The 13,014-nt window shown below is 39.0% G+C and overlaps 1 protein-coding gene across 3 annotated transcripts in view; it reads left to right on the forward strand.

Moving 5' to 3' along the window:
* The window catches only part of UNC79 (unc-79 homolog, NALCN channel complex subunit), a 211,751-nt gene that overhangs the window by 175,003 nt on the left and 23,734 nt on the right, over positions 1-13,014 (forward strand). For all 3 annotated transcript variants that reach the window (XM_070358461.1, XM_070358463.1, XM_070358462.1), the window contains 2 exons: positions 722-826; positions 9,069-9,146. In XM_070358461.1, the coding sequence (XP_070214562.1) occupies positions 722-826; positions 9,069-9,146 (183 nt within the window). The remainder of the gene's footprint in view (positions 1-721; positions 827-9,068; positions 9,147-13,014) is intronic.

The raw sequence follows: 13,014 nt of genomic DNA on the forward strand, positions 1-13,014 counted from the left end.
TTTCAAAAATGTAATGTGGTAGAAAAATTGTAAGTTTCGGAAAGATACACACTGTAGGAAATTAAAAAACATGCAAAAATAATATTAAACATTACAATGGTGGCATACATATGTAGTAAAGGTGTTAAAATATACAAGAAGTAATAAGCGCCAGATACAAAATAGTGGCTATTTCAAGGAGGGAGAAAGAAAAGAGAGACCTGTGTAGATAGTAGCTTCAACTATTTCTGTGATGCTTGACTTATGATGAAAAATGTTAAAAGATGGATAATAGGTACAAGATATATTCCATCTATTTTTCTGTATGCTCGAAATGGTCCACTTAAAAAGTAAGTTTCTTTAGAGAGGATATGAGACCCTTTCAACAGTGTTAAATGTTTCTAAATTATTTTCTATTGAAAAAATTCTAGATTTTTTAGTTTCTACATTCTTGGACATATCCTCTACGAGTAAGAATCAAATCCTATAGTTTCAGTATTTAAGAGATAGCCAATCTTTTTCTTATCCATTAAATTATGTGTTCTCAGTGCTTCACTAAACTCATTACAAACACAAAAATGCCTTTTTTCATTTTGAGTTTATTTCTTCAGGACAATTCATTATGCATTTTTAAGCAGTGTTTTTTATTTCTGATCTGTGAATCTTTTGGAAGCTCTTTTGAGAGAGATCTCTTTTAATTGAATTTTCAGAAGTCACTTACCTTCTTTTTTGTTTTATTTAGGAGCGGGATAAATTCTACTTGTCTCGTAGTGTTGTTCTAGAACTCCTGCAGGCCCTGAAGCTTAAATCTCCTTTACCAGATACAAACCTCCTTCTACTTGTCCAGGTAGGCTAATGCCTCATTTATAACACTTTGCATGAAATTCACTCAACGTTTAGAAAATTTAAGGAAGGTAGGGGGAATATGCATAAATTAAATGTCTCTGCCCAGAAATGAGAAATACCTTATATTAGCCATCATCTATCTGTTATTATGTACTTGGCACTTCCACTGGCTAAGAAAAGACCCCCAAAAAGGGTATTTATTTTGTTCTTACTGTGGAACTAGTTCTGTGAGAGACATAAGAAGAAGAATGAAACAATAATTGTCCTCAAGAAATTTATAGTCCAGGAGGTTGGAGGGATAGACCATTAATGGCTACTAGAGTTGAGGTGGGTCTAATGAAGTCAAAAATGGGAGAAGAGGCTAAGATCTGATTGCAGTGTACTATGAGTACAGGTGGGTCGCCAAATCTCTGAAGCAGAAGGGAAAGTGAGGGTGGGCCAAGCAAGATGTGGGCAAATGGCAGGACAGACTGAGTCCAACCAGGGAGGGAGGTGGGTGTGAAGAACCAACACCCACAGGAACACTGAGGCAGGTTGTGGGGGGAGTTTGAACACATACCAGGCCGGCTTGAGAGAACTTGCAAAGATGCATGCTTTTGGTTGAGGGGCTCCAGCGCTCATCCTTGGCATCCTTAGCTCAACGTCTTGGGTGAGACTATGATTAGTGCCATGAGTGAGAATGAGAGGGAGGTAGATAAAGTCCTAGGGGAAGCTGGAGCAGGAGGCATCGTGTCTTGCTTTGTATGAAATTAAGGAAGACTTCGTGAAGAAAGTGGCATTTGGCCGTTGAACTGGGTCACAAAGGGCTGGTGGGTGCAGGCAAAACTCTTGGCCTGGGCTGGAGTTCAACACCAGGGCTGACTGTCTTCCAGCAGTAAAGAGAGGCTTCAGCGGAAAGGTGGTATAATTTAGGAAGAACATCATAAGGATGGGATTGAGAAACGGGCTGGCCAGGCCAGGGGTGTCAGTCCATGATCTGTCCCAGGTAACCTGAGACCCTGTCTCTTACCCCAAAGGTTCAGGCTCGTTAAGGTTCAGGCTCGTTGAGCTACAGCTGGGGTCAGGGTCACATTCAGACTGCCTTTGTGCAAAGTCCCCAGGAACTGGTCAGAGCTGTTTCAGTTCTCCCTGCTGGGCATTGTCACCAGCCCCTGAGTCTGAACCTACAAGGTTGAGGTTAAATGACTGAAGGAAAATAGGAGCTTGATGTCAAGGAACTGGACAGATTTCCCTGAATCTTAGGTACCTTGGGTGCAATTTAGAAAGATGGGAGAAAAGGGAATATTAATAGAGCACCTATTATGTGCCAGACAATATGCTGGGGCTTTATATACCCCCCTCACTTAATCCTTACAACCATGTAAGGAATTGGTTTTGTATCACAGATGAGGAGACTGAGGCTCAGAGATCACACAAGATCACCCAGCTGGCATAAATAGCATAAACATCTGACCACAGGGTCTAGTCAGCAATTAATAATCCAGTAGTCACATATGGATGTGAGAGTTGGACCATAAAGAAGGCTGAGCACTGAATTAATGCTTTCAAATTGTGGTGCTGGAGAAGACTCTTGAGAGTCCCTTGGACAATAAGGAGATCAAACCAGTCAATCCTAGAGGAAATCAACCCTGAATATTCATTGGAAGGAGTGATGCTGAAGCTGAAGCTCCAATAACTTTGGCCAGCTGATGCTAATCACTGACTCATTGAAAAGACCCTAATGCTGGGAAAGATTGAAGCCAGGAGAAAAGGGAGACAGAGGATGAGATGCTTGGATGGCATCACCAACACAATGGACATGAGTTTGAGCAAACTCTGGGAGATAGTGAAGGACAGGGAAGCCTGACCTGCTGCAGTCCATGGGGTCACAAAGAGTTCAACATGACTTAGCGACTGAACAACAATGACAACAGGGTCTAATCAGTGTAGAGCCCAGCCTAGTTAGGCTCTGTCCACCCCCTGCCTGGATTACCATAATGGCGCTTAGCTTTTTGCACTGTCTTCACTTCTCTCTACATCAATCCAGTCTTCTAACCTATGGCTGCCTAGAGGAATTTTGCTAAAGCTCTGCTTTTCATCAGATCACTCTGTGCATTGAAAACCTCCAGTGACCCTGAAGTACCTGAATCATCAAGGTCTTCCATCATCTGGCCATATTTGATTATTCAGCATTATTTCCCATTACAAATGCTTACTGACCATCTGTCTTGGGCTAGGTTCTGGGGATATAGAGATAGAAAGGCATAGGCACTATCCAGATAACATGCTAACCAATACACTGAAAGTCCGTAAAGTATACGAACTACTGCAGAGGAGGGAGTGGCCAGCTCAGGCCACTCAGGGTGGGAGGTGGAGGAAGGCTCATTTAGCCGTTACGAGCCCTGATCTGGCCCAGGGGCTGGAAAAACAGAGATGAAGAAGTCATGGCCTCTTCTGGGAGTTTCCTGTCTGATAGGTGAAGTTGCATCTAAATAAAAACTCTTTGACATAGTGCAATGGGTACTGTAGCAGTTTTGTGTACTGAGTAAGGAAGTGGTGCAGGAAAGGGACTGTGTGTTTTTGAAAGATGTGCAGAAGTTTGGGGGTTTACCTGGGAGAAGAGGAGGAACACCTTTGTCATTAATCATTTAATATCTGCTAACTGGTCCCTCTCCCCCACACACACCCCCCACCTCATTCTACTAATCCTTGAGATAAAAAGTGAATTTTTCTCAAAGGTTCGAAATTTAATAAAAAAGTGGGTGTTCTTTCAGTGAAGAAGGGTCTTTAAAGAGCTTTCCCAGGCACTATGATGCTTTCAGAGAAGGGTGATGGCTAGAAAGTGACAGCCGTGGATGCTGGTATGACATGGTTGGAGTGAAATGGCTCCATTGTACCAAGATGTTGGACAGCCCGAGAGGAGACAGAAGCTGCGCTCAACCAGGAAATATGTGTTTCCCCAAGGAGAGACAGGCCTGAGTCTCTTCCAGTGGGTTGTCATTGACAAGTCCTGCCTACTCCCTCATCAACAGCAACACCACTTTTGAGTACAAGCTACTTGGATGCAAACTGACCACAAAGGTTAATTGGATCAACACTGGTTTGGACGAGAGGGCAGGGGAACTAGGCTTAGTGAAATAGCCCATGAGAGATTTAGGGCCAGCAGGGTGACTGTCTGGAAGTTACTTGCTTCTGATTGCGTTCAGGTTGGGGACCTGCCCCCTTAAAGCAGCCTCGGTTCCCAGGCCCTGGAGGTGAGATCCTGTGGGCATCAGAGGCTGTTCTTCTGAGTGCTCTCAGTTTTAAGCAGCGCAGACCTGTGTAGCTGATCTTGGGTGCTGGCACCTCGCTCTGTGACTGCAGCTGGGGACTGGGCTTTTCTGAGAAGTACGTTAGCTGGCCATAATAAGCACTTGTCACAAGATAGCAAAAGACTGACAGTTTAAATTGCTCAGGACTTAAGGAAACCATGAAAACAGTGATTATTGCATCACAGCTAGGGGAGTAAATAACAAAAAACAAATTATCTTTAGGAAGAAAGAAGGCAAGAAAAGTAAACCCTTCTGTGTATTTTGGATTCTCTCATGCCATTTCAAATGCGTACATTTTCGTCTTTAAAAACAAATACATATTTGTCATTGAGTCATTACGTTAAATTTCAAAAATAAAATTGTAAAATTATTTAGATCAGAGAGATATCTGGGAGGATGTTTTAATATCACACCCATGAGAAACAGCCTTGTGAATAATATCTCAGCCTTTTCCACCAAAAAGTATTAAACACCATGTCATTCTGAAGTAATGTATCCTTGTTATATAAACTCTCAGAATGAAAACCATTTTAATTACTGAGAGAAAAAAAAGTGAGGCATACCTTAAGCAAGAAAAAACAGAAATAGTTCCCTTTCTCCCCTGTTCAGTTCAGTTCAGTTCAGTCACTCAGTCGTGTCCGACTCTTTGCAACCCCATGAATCGCAGCACGCCAGGCCTCCCTGTCCATCACCAACTCCCGGAGTTCACTCAGATTCACGTCCATTGAGTCAGTGATGCCATCCAACCGTCTCATCCTCTGTCATTCCCTTCTCCTCCTGCCCCCAATCCCTCCCAGCACATGGAGAAAAGGCCTCTGTGGGGTCACTCATGGAATGATGGAAAAGCATCTTTTGTCTTTCTACAGGAAATGGTGCGCCTTTCTGTAGGGTTTCCCTGTTCCTTTTTCTCTTGCCCTTGACAGATGTTCAAGTAGATAGCAGAGGTGACAGCCTGTTCTTTGGTGCTGCTGCTGCTGCTGCTGCTAAGTCGCATCAGTCGTGTCCGACTCTATGCGACCCCATAGATGGCAGCCCACTAGGCTCCGCTGTCCCTGGGATTCTCCAGGCAAGAACACTGGAGTGGGTTGCCATTTCCTTCTCCAATGCATGAAAGTAAGAAGTGAAAGTGAAGTCGCTCAGTTGTGTCCGACTCTTAGCGACCCCATGGACTGCAGCCCCCCAGGCTCCTCGTCCATGGGATTTTCCAGGCAAGAGTACTGGAGTGGGGTGCTATTGTTCTCTGGTAGTTTCTTTTAAACCAGAGACTTTAGCATGGAGTCAGAGAGAAGCTTTCCCCTTTTCTGATGGGCAATGTCGGTTCCTGGCACCTGGAAGATCAGATTCACGGTACAGACAGAAAAATGTGTCTGGGGCAGACGGTCTTTTCCTTCTTGGATATCATGACCAGCATCTCAGGGCACTGGAGGTGACTGTTTAACTGAAAATGCAACTTGGAAAAAGAAAAGAAAGTAACAGCTGGAAGGAAAAAGTCCTCTGGTGGGAAGGGGGAAGGGGAGGAATACATTAGAAGTTTAGGATTGACATGTACACACTGCTAAATTTAAAATAGATAACCAACAAGGACCTACTGTATAACACAGGAAACTCCACTCAATATTCTGTAGTAACCTAAACAGGAAAAGAATTGGAAAAAGAATAGATAGAAAGTCACCTTGCTGTACACCTGAAACTAACATAAGATTGTTAATCCACTGTACTTCAAGATAAATTTTTTATAAAAAGAATGATAAGTCTTAAAGGTAAAGAAAAAGTCCCCTGGTGATCCATCATGAGTGGCCTGTGTCGCATTAGTGAGAAGATTCAGTTGGTCAAACCTTGAATTTATCATTCATTCTTTAACCCCACAGGGGACCTCTGGGATAGTCCCTCTACTACTCCTCTGATTAATAATTTAGTAGACAGATGGGTTCACAGAGAGGGGGCTGTTTATAATTCTTTTCATGGGTAAACCGTACTTTTGTTACTTACCAAACACTCCGGCAGTAAGAGTGTCCCTTCAAAGGATAGTGGAACACTTGCCCAAGGGATGCAAGGCTATTCAAGTTCTAAACACTTCAAGGCAGAGACAGGTACCAATCTCGTTTCCGATTTCTAGAACTCTTCCTAGAAGCCTGACACCTTGGGAAATCTCCCAGCCTGCTATATTATATTTGCCCAGCCATCACTTCCGTTATTTATTTTAACTTGCATATAAAATCGTGCATATTCAGTTGCTTCAGTTGTGTCCAAGTTTTTGCAACCCCACGGGCCATAGCCCACCAGGCTCCTCTGTCCATGGGATATTCTCAGCAAGGATACTGGATTCTTTACCCTGAGCCACCTGCCATGCAGGAGACACAGGAGACGCAGGTTGGATCTCTGGGAAGATCCCCCCTGGAGGAGGAAATGGCAACCCACTCCACTATTCTTGCCAGGGAAATCCCATGGACTACGGTCCAAAGGGTCACAGAGGTGGATCCCTGGATTGGGAAGATCCCCTGCAGAAGGGAATGGCTACCCACTCCAACAGAATTGCCTGAGAATTCCATGGACAGAGGAGCCTGGCAGGCTACAGTCCATGGGGTCACATGACTGAGCATCTGTCACTTTCACTTAAATATTCAAGTGGATATTTATTTGAAAGGAAAAAGAATCATGGAGACAGGAAAGAATTCTCCAAACAATCTTCTATTGTTGAACATCAGGGCAGTGTTCTCCTTTTACACTTTGTCCAGATGCCCTGTCTTGTTTTAATTCAGATCTGTTGATGTTTTTGCTTTCACTTAGAACATTCTCTCTTCTGATGGTGTGCTATAGAAATTTTACATGGAATAGGATGTTATTATTGTTCTCAAGATGGATTTGAGTTTTCATAATAGAGTAACTCATTGAAAGCCACCATAAAATCTATATAAGCTCAAATCGAAAAGAATTTTCTCAGTTCTTATTATGTGTCAAGAGTAGACATTCTGCTGAAGTGCATGGAACACTCCCACAATGTGGGGCATACCTGCATATTCAAGCTGTGAGAAACCATGTGGGTGAAAGGTTTTCTTTTAAAGATAGCTTAGTTGTGGGCTGGAGGACAAAGAAACAGCAGAGCTATGGTTGTTTTTAATTCCCAGTTACTACTTACGTGGGGTTATTAGTATTAGTTGAGTTAGTAATAATCTGATCACTCTCTGGGGTGAGAGGTGGAGATACTATTTTGAGGATCATTTTGATAATGATTTTAGTAATTACACTTAATGGGTATTGTGGGTTTTTTTGTATTCTTTTGTATTCATTCAGGAGTGCATTTTTCAGTGGCATATTTCTGTCTTAAAGGATAGAATTCTTCCTTCTATAGCCATCAGCCTTTTCCCCTCTGATTTAAGTTACATCTTTATATTTTGAACCACTCTCTAAAATCATAATGGAGTTTTTCAGTTGGCAGCTATATAAAATGAAGATGGAAAGTTTATTAAGATTTTAGTTGTACATCTTATGTAAAATTACACTGGATGAAAAGGCATTCATAAAAAATAATAGATGATTTTCAAGGCTTATATACTTTTATGCCTTTTAATACCCCAGACTCTCTGAGACACCTCTGTAATTTTAGAATTTTTTTTTTATTAATCCTGACTTCTAAAATTAGCTATTAGCTCTCACAGATCAGATATTTGAATTTGGCCTCAAATATTTTAAAAATTAATTTTTATTGGAGTCTAGTTGCTTTACAATGTCATATTAGTTTCTACTGTATAGCAAAATGAGTCAGATATATGTACACATATATCCCCTCCCTTCTGGACTTCCTTTCCATTCAGGTCACCACAGTGCATTAAGTAGAGTTCACTGTGCTATACGTAGATTCTCAATAATTATCTGTTTTATACACAATATGAATAGTGTATATATGTCAATCCCAATCTCCAGATTCCTCCCACCACCTCTCTTTTCAACAGAGGATGAGATGTTTGAATGGCATCACTGACTCAATGGACGTGAGTTTTAACAAACTCCAGGAGACGGTGAAGGACAGGGAAACCTGGTGTGCTGCAGTCCATGAGGTTGCAGAGTCGGACACAACTGAGCAGCTGAACAACAACAAAACCGTTAATAAATAGTTGGGCATTGCATTCACTGGGGAAGCACCTGTAAAAATCTGTAATGAAGTATATTAAATTGTAATTTGGCAAATCCATCCTCGCCATGAACTTGAGTCATCCCTGATTAACCATTTCATTTCACAAGCCATATTTTTTAAGAATTAATTTATTTATTGCTGAGCCCCTCTGAGGTGTCAGTCAGGGAGCTAACGCCAGAGGTGAAGTGCGTCCAGTCTGTGGTCTCAAAGAGCTTGTAACCGGTTGAAAAATAGACGTGTAGATCATTGCAACCTGAGGTGACGACTGTGGCAGAGGGAATGTGTGAAAGTTTTATGTGGGGACAGAGCAGAAGTCAGGGGTCATTATCAGCACAGAGGGCAGGTGTGAAGGAGGTGGGACGAGAAAGACCAGATACTGAGGGATCTTGGAGGGCAATAAACAGGTGTAATATTCACTCTGAGGTTGATTGTTTTTCTGTTTTCATCGTGATATGACATAATGATAGAAGTCCGGAAAATCCACGGAAGTTCAGAAACTGTCAAAAAGTGCCAGAGAATAAATAACATGACTTCAGGGTAAATCTGACTATATTGATAGCTTTCCTTCCTTCCTTGACTGAATGTGTACCATTTCAGTGTTACACTACTGTCGGTAAAATGAGAATCTCTGTGTTAATCCCAGTACTATGACTCTGAATTTCTGATAGGAGTGAACTTTCATGACTAGCAAGTCCCATATATCCAGAGCAGATTGTCACTAAAGTAAAAACTAGTGAATCTAAGCCAAGTTAATAAAGTTACAAATTACTATTACGGTCCAAGTGCTCTTAAAAATAATTATCCTTTCAATTTCTTATTAGTTTATTTGTGCAGATGCTGGAACCAAACTAGCTGAGTCAACAATCCTGAGCAAGCAGATGATCGCCTCTGTACCTGGAGTAAGTCCTGAATGAATGAATTATCTACACTTTCCATTTCTTTTCATTTCCTAATTTGGCAAAGAGGCGTTTTTGACCTGTGTCCTGGTTCTCTTTTGATGGAACAAACACTGTAAAAATTGAAAACATTAGCTTCTTGTTTAAAAGAAAATTTAAATTAATCTCTGGTGAAAATTTAAATTAATCTCTGCCCCTGGAAACTTTTAATTCTAGGAAACAGGAATAAAAATTGAAGCATCCAGTTAAGGAAAGAAATTATCAGACATACAAAATAGATTTAATTAAAGTTCAGTCTTTCCCAAGTCAATTTTCTTATATTCGCTCCCGTTAGCCAATTTGATTTAACTACTGCCAGAAAGAAAGAAGCATTGTAATACTTTGTTTTCCTTTATTATATTTCCTCTGAAAATTTAAAAAACTTCTGTTATCATTAACTAGTGAACTATTTGGTGAAATATGTTAAGATTCTCATAGATGGGACTGGATATCAGAAACCACAATAACTTATTAAAGCAAGGTTATTTCAACAAACTGAGAAACTGCAGAGATTTAAATTGTTAGTGGAAAAAAGTCATTTAAATTTTCAACAAAAAAAATTGAATAAGATAAAGGGTCACATAATCTTCTGCCCTAAAATAAGAATTCTATTGTTTTAGGAAAATTTCCCATGTTTTGATCTACTTCAGTATCATAGTTTGCTTATTCTCATATTGTTGGATATTTATATATTGGATTGGCTGAAAAGTTCATTTGAGTTTTTCCGTAAGATGTTATGGAAAAACCTGAATAAACTTTTTGGCCAACCCAATACTTTCTAGTTCTTTGCTAGTCTAGAATAACATAGTATATAGCATATATACAAAGATCCTCTTCACATTTATTTTGAATGATATTCTTGGATAAATTCCTTCATCAGTGAGCAAGAATATCTTCATAGTACATGTTCACAAGAGGTTTTTATTAATTTATATTTGTAAGTATACTAGTTTTGCACATCGAACACTAAAGATTACTTCAATTCTTTTTTGATGTGGAGAAATATTATGAGAGAGGAAAAATAACATTCAACTCAGAGATAATTTTACTGCTAACATATTAATTCTTTCATCTTTTTCTGCATATATTTGTTTAAACATAGTTGAAACCATAGTTGAAATCAGACCCAGCTTTGGCTTCATATGTCTTAAGCATTTTCCCTAAAGTGATACTAGCTCATATGAATGCGCCATATAACAATAGTTGATAATACAGGTTTTGATTCACAACAGAGTTTGAGAACTGACATTTACTAGCTGTGTGATCAAGAAAGTCATTTAATCCATGATTCTTTGGTTTATGCTATCTGTAGAACGGGCTATCACAGGGCCTAAGTTCTAGGTTGAGGATTGAATGGGATAATGCATGTAAAGTGCATTAACAAGGTGACAAGCATAAGTAGGTGCTGTGTGAGCATCAACGATTGAAAATAATATCAATGGAGGTGGGGGCAGGACTGTCATGTTTAAGGGCACAAACTTACAATGAGCGGTAGATAAGTCCTAGAGCTATAATGCAAGTACAGTGAATATAGACTACAATGTAGTATTATAATAATCAAACTTGCCAAAAAACGAAAAATTATTCCTACCAAGTGGAAAAGATAATTAAGTAATGTGATACAGTGCTAATTATCACAACAAAGGCAATCATATTACAGTATGTAGGTGAATCAAATTGACATATTGTACACCTTAAATTTATACATAGTTATGTGTCAAATATTTTTCAATAAAAAATAAAACACACCTAAAAGTTTAAAAAGTATTATTAATAAGCACTATGTATTATTGGATATTTTAGTTATTTTCAATATTCTACAATTATAACTAATGTGTAATAAACATCTTTGTGCTTAAATCTTTGCTCATATTTTAGACTATTTTTTATAATAGATTTCTGATAGTAGAATTAATAGACCTTGGGGTTTTTTAAGGGTTCTTGGTAATAGTTGGGGCAATGCAAGATGCTATGAGATACAACCCCAGTTCTTAGCGACTTAGCTCAAAAAAGTTTATTGTTTGCCCATGTGAAGTTTTAAAGGGTGTCCTGATTAGTAAAGGGAGGAGGACTTTCACATGAACGCACAGAGGTCGGGTTTCTTCGGTCACGTGCTGTCCCCTGTAATCAGCTGGTGGTTGGGGAAAGAGGAGAGCTTGTAGCACATGGAAGGTTTCCATGGATCAGGTCTAAAAGTGGTACACATTTTTCCTACTCATGTTTCATTGGCTAGAACTCAGTCACATGGCCACACCTGACTGCAAAGGAGGATGGGAAATGTGGTCTAGTGCATCCTAGGGAAGAAGAAAAATGGTTCTGTGGGTAGCTGGCCAGTCTCTGCCCAGGAGTCACTGGTTTCCTCATTTAATTGTCTAAACTTCAATATTTGCTACCTATGTGGTAGCTAAAAAATAACATCCCTAATGTATAAAAGTTTTATTGAAATCAAGTAAAAGTCAAATATTCCAAAACAATAAAATAGCAAGTTATAGATCTACATATAGAACCCTTTCCAATGACCAATAAGCCACTCACAATAAATCTTTTACCCTGACTAGCAATCAGTGAACTGTAAATTAATGTAAAGTATAAAATATTTAAAATATAAAAATTAAAACCATCTGGCATATCAACAAGCTTTTCCTAACAGTGAAACTCACTGATGATGAAGTAAAACAAGCATTCTTATAAGATCCTGGTGGTAGTCAGTCTTGCTGAAGAATGCTGTGACAATCTATCTCTAGGTACGTGTTTGAGAAAATAAATACAGAATTATCTATAAGTACATAAAGCAGCATTTAAAATAGCAAAAATATAGAAACAAAATTAATGTGCAACATTAGGATATTATTTAAATAAAATAAGGTACATCTTCCCTGTTTGCTAAGTAGTAAGGAATCTGCCTGCAATTCAGGAGACACAGGTTGGAATCCCTGGGTTGGGAAGATGCCCTGGAGAAGGGATAACAACCCACCTCAATATTCTTGCCTGGGAAATCCCACAGAGGAGCCTGGAGGGCTGCAGTCCATGGGATTGCCAAAGAGTTGGACATGACTTGATGACTGAACAAAGTAACAGCCCATCTATAAGATGGACTATTATGTGGACCAAATCACATTTAAGAATATTTCATTGGAAAACATTTATGATGGATTTAATTTAAAAGCATATTAGAAAAAATAATCTCAATCTTATAAAAACATTATATGTGTGTATGTTATATGCACTAAAAATATTTGGAAGGAATTATGGCAGTGACAAATTCAGAGGTGGAGAGCAGGAATTAGGATTATGGCTATTTTTCTTAATTTATGTTTTCCAAGTTTTCTGTATTGAACACGTATTATCTTTATAATTCAAGAAAGGTAACTATTACGGACATTTTTCTTTTTCTTAATTTATATTTTCCAAGATTTCTGCATTGAATGTGTGTTATCTTTATAATTCAAGAAATGTAACTTTAAAATCAGATACAAGTTTTGAGGAAAAATTGGATACGAATCACTTCAATTCATGTTTTTGAGATTAGAGTTTGTTTTCAACTAGTTTATCATCAGCTTTCCCATTGAAATAAATGTAGGTCTTCTGAAACAAGCTGAGCTTGTCTCTATTTTTTTTTTATTTTTAAAATAACGTGCTAAGATTATACCTATGTTTTGCAAAGTAAAAAAATTATGTGGTTTATTTTATAAATGGCTCACTGAAGTTATCCTGGCTAGAAAGTATATTGTAAGACTTTTATTAGATATAGTTACTCTAGAGCAAAAGTAACTGGCAATAGTAAATTCTTTCCTCTCACATTTTTGAAATTCAAAGGTAAAAGACAAATATT

The sequence above is a fragment of the Bos mutus genome, chromosome 21 (assembly GCF_027580195.1).
Source record: "Bos mutus isolate GX-2022 chromosome 21, NWIPB_WYAK_1.1, whole genome shotgun sequence".
NCBI classification, from domain to species: Eukaryota; Metazoa; Chordata; class Mammalia; order Artiodactyla; family Bovidae; genus Bos; species Bos mutus.